The sequence below is a fragment of the Juglans microcarpa x Juglans regia genome, chromosome 4S (genome assembly GCF_004785595.1).
Source record: "Juglans microcarpa x Juglans regia isolate MS1-56 chromosome 4S, Jm3101_v1.0, whole genome shotgun sequence".
Taxonomy (NCBI): Eukaryota; Viridiplantae; Streptophyta; class Magnoliopsida; order Fagales; family Juglandaceae; genus Juglans; species Juglans microcarpa x Juglans regia.
The window spans coordinates 7,051,960-7,065,983 of record NC_054601.1 but is presented as its reverse complement, the minus strand read 5'-3'; the positions used below and the strand labels follow the sequence as shown (position 1 = coordinate 7,065,983).

The 14,024-nt window shown below is 34.4% G+C and overlaps 1 protein-coding gene across 2 annotated transcripts; it reads right to left on the bottom strand.

The window, feature by feature from the left end:
• Positions 1-4,097: 4,097 nt before the first annotated feature.
• LOC121263194 (deSI-like protein At4g17486) lies at positions 4,098-5,869 on the bottom strand. 2 transcript variants are annotated; one of them, XR_005940193.1, is made up of 2 exons: positions 4,877-5,112; positions 4,098-4,754 (listed from the first exon to the last, which is right to left on the bottom strand). XR_005940193.1 is itself a non-coding variant. In XM_041166026.1 (2 exons), exons 1-2 carry the CDS (start codon positions 5,593-5,595, stop codon positions 4,534-4,536), a joined length of 348 nt encoding a protein of 115 aa, XP_041021960.1. In that variant the 5' UTR covers positions 5,596-5,869; the 3' UTR covers positions 4,098-4,533. The 2 variants fall into 2 exon arrangements, 1 of the variants encoding a protein (XP_041021960.1); XM_041166026.1 differs by lacking the exon at positions 4,877-5,112 and adding an exon at positions 5,469-5,869.
• Between the last annotated feature and the right edge of the window lie 8,155 nt (positions 5,870-14,024).

Sequence of the window (14,024 nt, the reverse complement as noted above, 5' to 3'; positions counted from 1 at the left end):
CAACCTTAAGTCTGAAAATGAGATTTTAAAACAAGAATTTTTAGTGTTTAAAATTGATAAACAACTTGATCAGGATATTCCTTCTAACAATGAGCAAACGAATGATTCTGGTTCTAGTCAACATGAGTTAGCTGCTGACAACCAGATTTGTTTAATCCATCATACCATTCCTCCAAAATGGTTTTCAAGGATCACCATTGTGGTCGCCCATGATTTTCAATTTTCTGTTGTTGCTATGATTGATTCCGGATCAGACCTGAATTGCATTCAGGAAGGACTCATTCCTAATAAATACTTTAAAAAATCTTCTGAGAGATTATTTTCTGCAAATGGATCTCAAATGAAAATTACATATGAGCTTAACAACGCTCATGTTTGTCAAAACAGTGTTTGCTTCAAAATCCCTTCTGTTTTAGTCAAAAACATGTCTGACAAAGTGATTTTAGGCATTCCATTTATTTCTGCTTTGTATCTGTTTTTGACTGAAAAAGATGGTATTACTACCGACCCCTTTGGTCAAAAAGTTAAATTCAAATTTGCATCTCGACAAAAGATTGATCAAGATAAAGGTTTGAAATCTTTACTTTTTGCAAAACAAAAGCATCTGAATTTCCTCCAACAGGAAATAAGATACAAAAAGATTTTTGAATAATTATTTTCGCCAATTTTACTTTCAAAAATTGATAATTTTAACAAACGTCTTGTTTTCGATGTTTGTTCTGATTTACAAAATACTTTTTGGCATAGGAAGAAACACATCGTTTCTCTTCCCTATATCAAAAATTTTAATGAAAACACGATCCCTAATAAAGCCAGACCAATTCAGATGAATAGTGAGACTTTAGAATTCTGCAAAAAGGAAATTGCAGATCTTTTGAAAAAAGGCATAATTAGGAAAAGCAAGTCTCCTTGGTCTTGTCCAGCCTTTTATGTCCGAAAAATGCTGAACTAGAGAGAGGCACTCCTCGTCTAGTCATAAATTACAAGCTTTTGAACAAAGTCTTACAGTGGATTAGGTACCCTATTCCCAACAAAAATGACTTAATTCATAGGTTAAGTAATGTTGTAGTCTTTTCCAAATTTGACCTCAAATCTGGATTTTGGCAAATCCAGATATCCGAGTCAGATCGGTACAAGACAGCCTTTGTAACCCCCTTCGGTCATTTCGAATGGAATGTGATGCCATTCGGTCTCAAAAATGCCCCTAGTGAGTTCCAACATATCATGAACGACGTCTTCAACTCGTTCTCTGCCTTTACCATCGTCTATATAGATGATGTCCTTGTTTTTTCTAAATCTATTGATGAACACTGGAAACACTTGAATTCGTTTCTAGATATCATTAGACTCAATGGTCTTGTCGTTTCTGCGAAGAAGATCAAACTATTCCAAACCAAGATCAGATTCCTTGGTTATGATATTTCTGAAGGGAAAATCAGGCCTATTCAAAGAGCCATTGATTTTGCCGACAAATTCCCTGATGTCATTCTTGACAAAAATCAATTACAGAGATTTTTAGGATCTCTTAATTATGTTGCTGATTTCTACAAGGATATGAGGAAACAATGTCGTCCCTTGTTCAAACGACTTCTCTCAAATCCTCCTCCTTGGACAGAAATCCATACTAAAATAGTGAGGAAAATCAAAGCACATGTCAAGACTCTTCCGTGTCTTGGTATCCCCACTTCTGATTCATTTAAAATCGTTGAAACAGATGCCTCAAACATTGATTATGGTGGCATTCTGAAACAATCTGTTTCACCAGGTTCTTCCGAACAAATTGTTCGCTTCCATTCTGGAACCTGGAATCCTGCACAAGAAAAATATAATACTATTAAATAAGAGATTTTATCTATAGTGCTATGTATTTCTAAATTTCAATCTGATTTGTTAAATAAGAAGTTTTTACTTCGCATTGATTGCATGAGTGCTAAATTTGTTTTAGAACAAGATGTTCAAAACATTGCATCAAAACATATTTTTGCACGATGGCAAGGTATTCTAAGTGTTTTTGATTTTGATATTCAATACATCAAAGGCACTAATAATTCTATTCCTGATTTTCTTACCAGAGAATTCTTGCAGACACCCAATCATGAGCGTAAGCAAGAAGAAAGGAAAAGAAAAACAGAGAGTGAACCCCCCACCTCCAATACCCAGTATAAAACTCATCAAGAATGAGTCTGGATCCTCCATTGTGCCCAGTGTCTCCTCAACAGCACTGGATATTGCCAATAGGTTCACACCTCTTGGTAAAATTGTGCAACCGGCGACCTTCGCGTCTACGATTTCTAAACCTTTCGATCCATATACGAAAGCAATTGCATCGAAAGGACCTACTTTGATTACTCCTCAGTTTTTCCTCCCAAAAGGAAAATCTGAATACTTGAAGAAGCCATTTATTACTCATCTGTTTCATATAGAACCTAACCGTTCTAATTCAACAGATCCATTCAAAATAGCCTCTTCCTATTTCCCCCCTAATTTCCGCCGGATACCTGAAGATTCTTCCAAAATCTCCAGTATTATTCCAGTATTTTGATTCTCACCAACTCTCTTGTCATAAAACCCATTTATGATAAGAATGATTCCACTAAATTAATTTACCACAGTGCTTATATACTCCGAGTCATGACCGAGGCCGAATGGGGAACAAACCCATGGACTCTCAAAAGACTCTCAGACTCTGCACTGAGCTATAATTATTTTGATTACATAACTGTCTGGAAACGTTTCATGTTCTTTCAGGTACCAGATATGAGTCATTCATGGTTCATCAATTTTGATACAAGATTCAAAGGAACTTTTCCTTACTGGTTTCTCCAATGGTAGGACCAATTCGGATTAATTCAGCAGAATCTCCCTGAGCAGCTCGTCAGAGCTTTTACATTTTATCAACAAGTTGCTGGTACAAAACTGAACCGGCATTCACAGATGTTTCCTTATGAGCTCCATTTTTACAAGAACTACAAACTACCGTGGATCTTTAAATGGACTTATGAGAAAAATGCTGATATAATTGACCAAGCTTATTTCACAAAATGGTGGGATAGGTTTGGATATACTGAAAAAGTAATCAACCAGATGATTAAAGATTTCCTTCAAGTCGCCCCTGATCTACAAGACAAGAAGGAATTCCCAGCAATCAAATCTGGTTCACCAGTCCCCGAATATCCTCTGATAGTTCGAGCCCCTAATTCACCAACTGCTTCATCAAAAGGAAAAACTACCAGCTCATCCTCAAAGAAATCTTCTAAGTCTGCTAAAGATAATATCCTCAACAGACTTGGTAAAAAAGATTTAATAAAATTGTTGGAGCAGCAACTGTCTAAGTCTACAAGTGATAATTCTGAAAACGATGAGAATTCAGAAGCATCCTCAGAGGCTTCGTACAGTAATATATTTAGTCATGATTCAGAAGGCATTCCAAAGCTGGAAGATGATTTACTACTACTTGAGTTCAAAGAAGACCGACCATAGTCCTCTTTGAGATAATTGTCACTCTGTGACTAAAGCAGCCGCCCACAGAGACAGCTGGAAGACACAGAGACGATCGAATTCTAATTTGTCATCTTGCGCCCAAAGCAGCCGCCCACGAGGACAGCTGGAAAGACACAATGATGATCCCATAAGCCCCATGACTAAATAGTTCTTACTGTTCACTCACGGATTGATACTGTTTTACTTTAATAATTGTAAACAGGAACTCCTTACGTTATAAAAGGAGAACCTTGTTCTGAGCTAAGGCAGAACTCAAACCAGAACTCACTTGAGAGAAACCCTTTGATCCTCTCTATCCCGTTCTTGAGTCTCCTTATTTACCCTGGTTTCTGTAAGTGCAAATCTGCACTACCTTGCATCTGTAATTACTTTAAGCTTGTTAATTTTAATAAAGCTTATATGTTTATTACAATTAATTGTGCATACTCATACATGCATATGGCCGGTTTAACCGCCTGTTTATTTTGTGCTTGCATAATTTAATTATTGTGCAATATATATCTTGTTTCTTCCATCCCCTTCCTTCTCTTCTTCTTCAGTCAGCTTCGGCTTTTCCTTGTCTCCGCTGTCTTGGTATATATATATATATATATACATACACATCCAAAAAAAGTTCACGTTCAAAAGGAAGAAAGCTGTGTTTATGAATTTGAAGGTCTTTTGTTATGCAAGCAGCAGTAATACTTCAAAGGGTCTATTCCAATCGTTGCATCAATGACTTTGCCACCTTGGCAGTTGCAGCACTAACGGCAGTTGCAGAAAGGTGGAGTTTGAGCAATGGCGTCAATTCTGGTGAAAAATGTGGTGTTTTGCCACCTTTGTGAACAGAAAATCTACATTGTTAAAGTTCTAGATTTAAAAGGAAAAAAAGCATTATACAATGTTCTAACAAGAAAGTAAATGGTTCATACATAAAAACAGCAATAGAAATGTAAAAAAATGCAATCTTATGGTCAGTTTCTTACCAAGTCGGGCGAGTCTGTTGACCCACCTAGGAATGGGTTTTCCTGTCAATCTGGTACACACGTCATTTTAGAAATGGTTGCAGTTTTTCGTGATAAGATGGTAAGTGTTTTCACAGTACCCTTCAGCTAATTTCTCCATAAATGCATGGACCTCCTTGGTAACTAGATCAGTTCTTCCTATCAATATCGATTTCCTGAATGTGAAACCAGGACAACGCTTTGGTTCCACTTCAAAAACCTCTGAAGTTCCATGATCGTGTGCTCCAAATGCGCATTCAACATCATGAACTGTACCAAAATTAACAAGAAAATCCCACGACCATCGAAAAAGTAAAAATCTAGAACTGCTTAGGATTTGATGGAGTTAACAAATAAGCATATCTACTACAGAATTTAATTCCCTCATTTACCATTTATTTGGCTGCCGAAAATTAAGGGTCACAAAATAGTTTCGTCCATAATTTTCTTATTTGCTGGAATATTAAGAAACTCGAGCCAACCCAAATAAAGCCACATAGTTAGATATATTTAGTTAATTAAAGTTTTTCTTTTCCTCACTTTCCAAACAAAGAAATAATCATGCATACAACACAATTACTTTTCTTTGGAATATATCACTCCTTACCCGATCCCACAAAAAAAAAAACTAAAGACATATTAATAAAAATCTCCATGATAAATTCATCAATTTGTAAGCATCCAAAAGAAAAAAAAAAAATCTGGGTTTCCATCACTCAGCTCCTAAACAAACAGGCTACAGATCTGAACTTGAACCCAAGGAGAAAAATGCAACGAAACATGGAATAATAGGCATCTTATGACAGCCCCAAGTTCAATTAGTCGTTAAAAACCCAGCTTTTCGTTTCTCTCTTTCATCTTCCTTTACTATCTTAGCACCGAAAACCCTCAAAAACGTTTAAAATAAATAAACGACCCATGATTTAAAAAAGGAAAATAAACAGATAAATATAATATAGCCCATCCTATAAAAAAAAATCTCACCTTGCACGCCGGAATGGTAGACCCCAATGCCGAGCCAGTACGCGTAGCCATTAATCGGCATCAAATCGTAAACATTGAGATAAACTAGTACTGTTCCTTTCATTTTCTTCTTCGCCAGCGATACCATTCTACACAATATTCTTCACCCTCGGTGGGTTCAACTTTTGCCAGTACTCAACGCACTAACACAAATAAATCCATCAGCCGATTTCTTTTCCCAAACAGCAAGTGGTTGAAGCGGTGGAAAACAGGAAAAAAAACAAAATCTGATAAGAACAAAACAGTAGGAAATAAAGAAGATGAAGATCAATCTTATCAGCAAGCGGTGGGAAACAGTAAAAAAAAAAATAAAAAACAAAAAAACAAAGGAAACTGATAGAGCAAAACAATAGAAATTAAAGAAGAAAATTATTCGTATACTGCGGAAGCGGTGGAAAAGGGGGAAAAAAAATCAGAATCATTTAAGATGAAGACACGGGAATTCAACAAAATCGTAAACAAATAAATAAACGTTTAAAATAAATAAACGACCCATGATTTAAAAAAGGAAAATAAACAGATAAATATAATATAGCCCATGCTATAAAAAAAAATCTCACCTTGTACGCCGGAATGGTAGACCCCAAGGTCGAGCCAGTACGCGTACACTATAATAAATTTGAATTTTTTGGACGAAATTATTTAGAAACGAAAAAAATTTTATCCCTAAAAGTCATCTTTTGAGATAAATTTTAAGTTTCATCTTAAAAAATTGATGACTTTACAAAATCATTTGAACGGTAAAATTACTGTTCGAACAGTTTTTTCTGTAACGAATTAAATCGTCTCAAAAAGTTTTTCCCTTTCGAACGGTAAAAAACACGTTCAAACATTAAAAGTATTGGCGGGAAAGTAATTTATTATGGCGAAGAAAGTTCACAACTGTTCGAAAGATAATTTGTTGTATTTGAACGGTTGTAATTAATTTTATGTAATTAATTTAAAAAAATTTTAATAATTTCTTTTATGTTAAATAAGATTTTTAGTTAAATAAATATTATCAACCATACACCACATAATATAAATCAATAATTACTCCAAAAAAGACAAAATATTTAATTTACAAATAAAGCAAATTATCAAAACATCAGATATACTGTCCATAACTATAACAAAAAATAAATAAATAAAAAATAGAAACTACTGTGATGCGAGGTCTCTACACACATCCTCAACTGCAGCTAATTGTCTCTCTACTTGTGCTAGTCGAGTATTGAGCGTGACCTGAGTTACATTATTGGCATTAATCTATATACGTAACTCATTAACCTCTGTACGTAACCCAGAGATGGTAGCCACAATCTCTGTACGCAACTCAGACATGGCAGTATGCACTGCAGTATGCACTACATCAATCAATGCTTATGTGTGTATGCCGATCTCAGCATGCAATATGTCGGACATCTCCTCACGAGTAAATGTGCGTGATGCCTCGGCCTGTGCAGATGTCTCACCAGCCGGTACTCCAGTATCTCCCGACTGTGCATCTCTCTGAATCTCAGCCCTGTCAGGAACAACTCCATGAAAACGAAATCTCGAGTGTCTCGTGCTCCATGACAGGGTGGTGCTGTTGATCGGTCCCATCGACTCCCGGGAACGCTCGGCATGTTCGGGCACGATCCCGGCATGTACCAAAAATCGAGTGATGAAGATCCCAAACGACAGTATATCTGTCGTAATGAACCATGCCTCTAATCGGATCCTCTTAAATATATAACTCACGAGATCGATCGGGATGCCACGAGCAACCCGTATCATAAATCTCGCTCGATCCATGCCGACTTTGGTCTTGTGCTGCCGAGGGTCAATATTGTTGGCAATGATCAAATTCATGATCTTGAAGAAATAAGATAAATATGTCTGCCTAATACTATTCGTTCCATCATATACCAAAGCATCTGGACCAACAATCAAGTCTCTAACCTCATGATCAACAAGTGTATTGATTTCATCTGTGTATACTGGTCCCTCGTCCTAAGACATCTCTGCATCACTTGAAGGATCAGACTCTCTAGGCTGCAGTTTCGGATAGGCATCAAGAAGCTTAGGAATACCCAGATATGTAGAGAGTCCGTCTGCTGAAAATATAATAGGAGCTCCTCAAACACAGATCCTGTATGCCCCTTAATCGTTTGGGCTGGCACCACCGAGCTCTTTATAAAACTCAGTAACGATCTCAATGTAGGAAATGACCTACATTCCTTCTTTTTGCCGATCAAAGATTGGTGCCCAACCACGATCATTGAATACTGATGGGAGGGAATGATCCCCTCATATAAGAGCCACAAAATCAGATAGTTTTACCTGTTGCTCAAGTAAAACAGTCCGCTCTCGAACTGTTTGGATGGAAGGTTCCTCTGATCTACCACGTTTACGGCCCTTATAAGACATTATTATGAACCTGAAATTATAAAAATAAAATATATATTCAACATTAGTGATAAAATCTAATTACGATGAAAAGATTTACAAAATTATATACTTTAATAAATTAATTGATAAAACAATTCAATGAAACGATGAAAATAATTTAATAAGCTAATATAAACAAAATGGTTCGAAATTAATATAAAGCGTTTGAACTAATATAATATGTGGTCGAACGGACAATTAAAACCGTTCGAACGTATAAAAGTTGTTCGAACTAAAGGGTTAAATCGTTCGAACGCATTCGAACGGAAACCAGATCGAACTCGGCCATGGCTGAGTCAACTCAGCGACCATGAAAACACCCAAAAATCCATCGATTCCGTGGTTTCTTCGACAAAACACATACTACTCTTCATTTCTAAACATTCTACAATAGATTAATGGTGTTCTACGGTGACTATTGATGAAAAAATATAATTTTTTTAGAAAAACCATAAAATCATAAAATAAACGGTAAAATAGCTTTTAAAATGCATACCTTCATTTGGGAGGAAGTGTGTTTGAAGTGGGTGCTGATTACGGCGGCAGACGGCGACGATTGATTGGCGTTCAAACGTTTTCTCTCGTTTTCAAATGGTGGGGATGACAGCATGAGAGAAATATCTGTCCGCGATAACTTATATGTGCATAACCGTTCGAACGTTATATTGTACCATTCGAACGGTTTTACACTATTATTCGAACGTTAATATTTAATGTTCAAACAGTATTTTTATTAAGTTTTGTAAAAATTCATATTAAATGTATATCATATTTATAATCCTATAAATTAATATAATATATATACTATTATAGTAGATTATATATACTGTAATATATATGTAATATTATAATATATATTATGATAGTATAATACTTTAAATGAAAACATAATAACTTATATGTATTTTATTATAGTATAATAGTAATATATCATAATATTTTACTATCAAAGTATTATATATGAGGTTGTAATATATATATATATATGATAGCATATAGTACTATATGCTATGAGTTTATACTTAACTAATATATATCATATTATATATTCCATTATACTTTACTATATAAGTTATATATGATACTATACTTTATTATATATATAGAGTATAGATTACTAATATTCATTCATCTTATAAATTTCTCTATACTTTACTATGTGATCTTAGTATATTTGAGGCTATATATATGTGAGTATATATTACTAATATATTTTCCTTTATACTAACTTAAAATAATATAATATATATGATACTATATATATGATATATAGTATATATTATTAATATATATAATGGTATATATTACTAATAGTTATCTGCATCTTACATTAGGATAGTATACTTTAGTATACTATACTATATCTATGATATTTAGTATAGATTACTAAATCTATGGTAGTATATATTACTATATATATGATAGTATATATAACTAATACATATGATTTTACAGTACTTTTCATTTAATGATAAAAAAAATATATTTAAACATTAAGGTGATGTGTTCGAACGATACTTGTAAACCGTTCGAACACAGTTTTTGAGTTTGAACTTATGAAAAAAAACATTCGAACCGATTATTGCAATGGTGGGAAAACATCCCGCCAATTAATGACTCTGTATAACCGTTCGAATGTTATTTGTTACGTTCGAACGGATTATTGCAGTGGTGGAAAAATATCCCGCCAATTAAAGACTCATGGATTACCGTTCGAACGTAATTTTTAGACGATCGAACGGTTTCCAGAAATTTGTGCGTGCAGGAAAATTGGCGCGCTGAATTTTTCGCATTCGACCGCACTTTATTTTTCTCTCCTCTCTTTCACTCTTCTCCGTTTTCTCTCCAAAATCTTACATTTTGTTTACACAATCCTTCATTCTATCATCTTACAAAAAGGATTACTTAGTATATTTTGCTTAAAGGTATGACTTTCTTTATCATTTTACTTCTAAATCTATCATTTTTTTTTATTGATTTTGTAGTTTATATATATATATATATATATATATATTGTGTGGGTGTTTGTTAGATTAAACACAAAATATGTTTAATAGAGGGTTGCTATTCGAAGTACATATGTTGTATGTTTGTAGTGTTTTATGAATAAGAGTTTGTGATGATGTTTTTTGAGATAGTACTCGTCTGAACTGGCTGGTGTTTGGAATCTAGGTTCAGACTGTTCGAACGTGGTTATGTACCGTTCAAATGAATAAACATGTTCGAATGGGATATAACCGTGTTCGAACAGTTGTAAAACTTTCTTAAACCTTAATATAAATATGTAATATTATAGTAGATTATATATAGTATATATATGTAAAAATTAATAATACTTAAGCTCATATTGATATTTAGAAGATAATAGTTGTAAAAACTATCTTACAACTAATTACTTAATATGTGTTAAAATTATATTATAAAAACATAAGGATTATTAATACTCAAACTTATATTAATATTTAAAAGATAATAGTTGTAAAAACTATCTTACAACAAACTTAAAATGGATAAAATTATATTATAAAAACATAAGAATTATTAATACTTAAATTCATATTAATATTTAAAAGATAATAGTTATAAAAACTATCTTACAACAAACTAAAAGGGATAAAATTATATTATAAAAACATAAAAATTATTAATACTTAAATTCATATTAATATTTAAGTATTAATTAAACTATGAGGACTAACTTAACAAATAATAAAAGATACTTAATATTAAACTATGAGGACCACTTAACAAATAATAAAAGATAATTTTAATTAATACTTAAAATTAACTATAATGTATAATTAAGCTAATAAGTAATACTCATGATATATTTAGGATACTTAAAATACCCATGATATATTTGGAGTTATCATCTTGTATTTTCGCATTTTTTTTTATTATTGTTGTCTTTTAATATTGTATCTTCTACTTGGCATTGAAATAAATCTTAGACCCGTTCGAGAGTTATCAATCATGTCAAACTATGATTGATAACTCTTGAATTGTCCAGAGTGGACAGTTTGGGATTGTAAGATCATTCTCACAAAGTATCAAACTATATATGTTGCATCCGACATTATGATTTTGGTAGAGTCATCCTTTATTGTTCTCAGGATATGCAGTTTCGGTAAATGTGCATTGACAATGTATTACTCGTCGGTGTGCACGACCAAACAAGCATATTTGGAGAACTATGAGGAGATGCTGCTGAAATTTTGTTGGACGTGACAGATAATAGTTGGTAGGTTGGTTGGCGATTATGATCTTAGAATCCCGAATGGGATAGGACCAACTACCCGGTGAAATGAAGAAATTGCACTACATGTTAGATAATTGATTGTTTGTTGTTGCACGTGACTGTTTGCAATAGGATATTAGACATGGATAAGAGTTGGATGCGAGTTAGAGATCGGTTGAGTGAGGATTACAATGTATACGCTGAAGGAGTTAAGAAATTTTTGGAGTTCGCATCCTCTACAATTGACAGTGACGGTCGTATTAGATGCCCATGCCGACTTTGCAAGAATTTACGTTCTCATAAGATAGAGTTGGTGAGAGAGCATCTGTTTGTCAAAGGTATTGACCAAGGTTATACAGATTGGGTCTTACATGGAGAACCGTATCCAACGTCATTTGAACTTCGAGATGAAGAAGAAGACATCGATGAAGATATACATCCTGAGTCATCCCTTGGTGACGATCCCGAAGAGGATATGGAGCAAATACTGGGCGACATTGGTGCAGGAATGTTTATGGATGAAAGTGGAAAAATCCATCAAATTCAAATGATTCATGCCATGACACTTTTACTCGGTTGTGAAATGATTCACAGCGTGAGTTATATTCAAGGTGTAGAAGGCACAATAAGTTGTCATTTACAGTTAGACTGCTTCATATAAAATCCATGTGCCGAATATCTATTAAGGCTGTCAATATGTTGCTCGAGCTGTTTAAAGAGGTACTTCCATCAGACAATATTTTATCCCGCAACTTTTACGAAGCAAAACAGTTGAAAAAAGGACTCGGGTTTGATTACAATGTAATACATGCATATAAGAATGATTGTGTTATTTTGGCAAGAGAATGAGCAGTTGAACGAGTGCCCCATTTGCCATGAATCAAGATGGACAACTGAGAAGCAGAATGTGCCGCGGAAAGTTGTACGTCACTTTCCATTGATACCTAGATTATAACGGTTATTTTTGTCACGTTCAACGGCTGTGGATATGACATGGCACTCATCATCTAGAGTCAAGAATGATCATGTTTTATCACATCTTGCAGACTCTCAAGTTTGGAAGGAATTTGACTTGGAATACCCATGGTTTGCTGAAGAACCTCGTAATGTTCAACTTGGGTTAGCAACAGATGGATTTAATCCATTTGGGAACATGAGTACTAGTCATAGTACTTGGCCAGTTGTACTTATGCAATACAATCTACCACCGTGAAAGTGTATAAAAGATCCATATTTCATGATGAATTTGTTCATTCCAGGTCCGAGATCACCAGGAAATGATATAGACATACACTTGCAGCCACTGATAGCAGAATTGAAAGATTTGTGGGAGAATGGAGTCTTGATATTTGATTCATCAACAGGCAAGTCGTTCAAGATACGTACTGCGGTGTTATGGATAATAAATGATTTTTCCGCTTATGGAAACTTGTCAAGTTGGAGCACTAAGGGGAAATTGGCATGTCTGACTTGTAACAAATATACCCAATCCGAATGGCTTACGTATGGGAGGAAATTATGCTTCATGGGTCATCGTCGATTTTTACCTGGTGACCATAGATGGCGTAGAAATGATAGGATGTTTGATGGCACTGTTGAATGGGGGCACCCTCCACCATTATTGTCTAGCAAAGATGTTATTGCACAGTTTGTGAATGTCAAAAGTAATGATTTTGGTAAAAAACAACGGAAGAGAAAACGAAGTGCGAATGAGTTGAATTAGACAAAAAAAAAGTATATTTTTTGAACTCTCCTACTGGTCGATGTTAAAATTGAGGCATAGTCTCGATGTTATGCATATTGAAAAAAAAATGCGAGTCCATGTTAAGAACATTGATGTCAATTGAAGGTAAAACGAAAGATATATAAATTCACGAAAAGATCTAAAGCGGTTGGGAATAATACCTGAAATGCACTTGCAAGAAATGAATTCGTCTGTTTACATGCCAATTGGGAGGTATACATTGTCAAGGAACGGGTATGCCTCGAATTTTACAAGGTGTGTGCGAACAAATGATTGGAAAATTATTGGACTAAAAAGCTATGATTCTCATGTATTTGTACAACGTGTCTTGCCTGTTTGTATCCGTGGGTTCTTGACCAGAGATGTGTGAGTTGCGTTAATTGAGCTTGGTGCATTTTTTAATATTTATGTGCTAGAACGTTGAATGTAGAAGCTTTGGAACGAGAAATTGCAGTTATATTGTGTAAGTTGGGAAGTATTTACCCACCGCCATTCTTCGACATCATGGTTCACTTAGCTGTTCATTTGCCACATGAGGCTCGACTTGCAGGACCAGTCCAATATAGATGGATGTATCCCATTGAACGGTTTCTTTGAAAGTTGAAATGCACAGTGGGTAATAAAGCTCGTCCAAAAGAATCAATTACAGAAACATATATTGATGATGAGTGGCATACATTCTATTCCAAATACATCCACGACGTTGACACAAGCTTTGATCGGCCGGAAAAAAACTTTAATGTTGACCAAGCAAGACAACGGAACGGATTTTTTGTATTTTCCCAACAAGTACGTCCACTTGGTGCTCAGCGTGGTTATGATTTGTGTGAAAGGGAGTTCGAGAAAGCTTAGTGGTACATGCTTAATTGCCTAGAGATAGAGAGCATGAAGTAAGTTCAAATTAATTATTAATTAATCATTAAATTTACTTATTAAACAATTATACGAATATACTTATTGTTGGTAATTTTTAATTTCAGTGATCATATTAACGTGCTAAAAGAACTAGGAGTAAATGATATAGACCAAAGACATGAACAGGAGTTCCCGAAATGGTTCAAACAACGGGTAATGATATTAATATAGATGCAATTTTGCACTAACATATTTTAAATAGAGATGA

Excerpts from the sequence above, each read along its gene's own strand:
- LOC121263194 (XM_041166026.1), bottom strand. The coding sequence starts at position 5,595 with ATGGTATCGCTGGCGAAGAAGAAAATGAAAGGAACAGTACTAGTTTAT. Across the intron at positions 4,755-5,468 it reads CTACCATTCCGGCGTGCAAG|TTCATGATGTTGAATGCGCA; the intron begins GTGAGATTTTTT and ends ATTTTGGTACAG.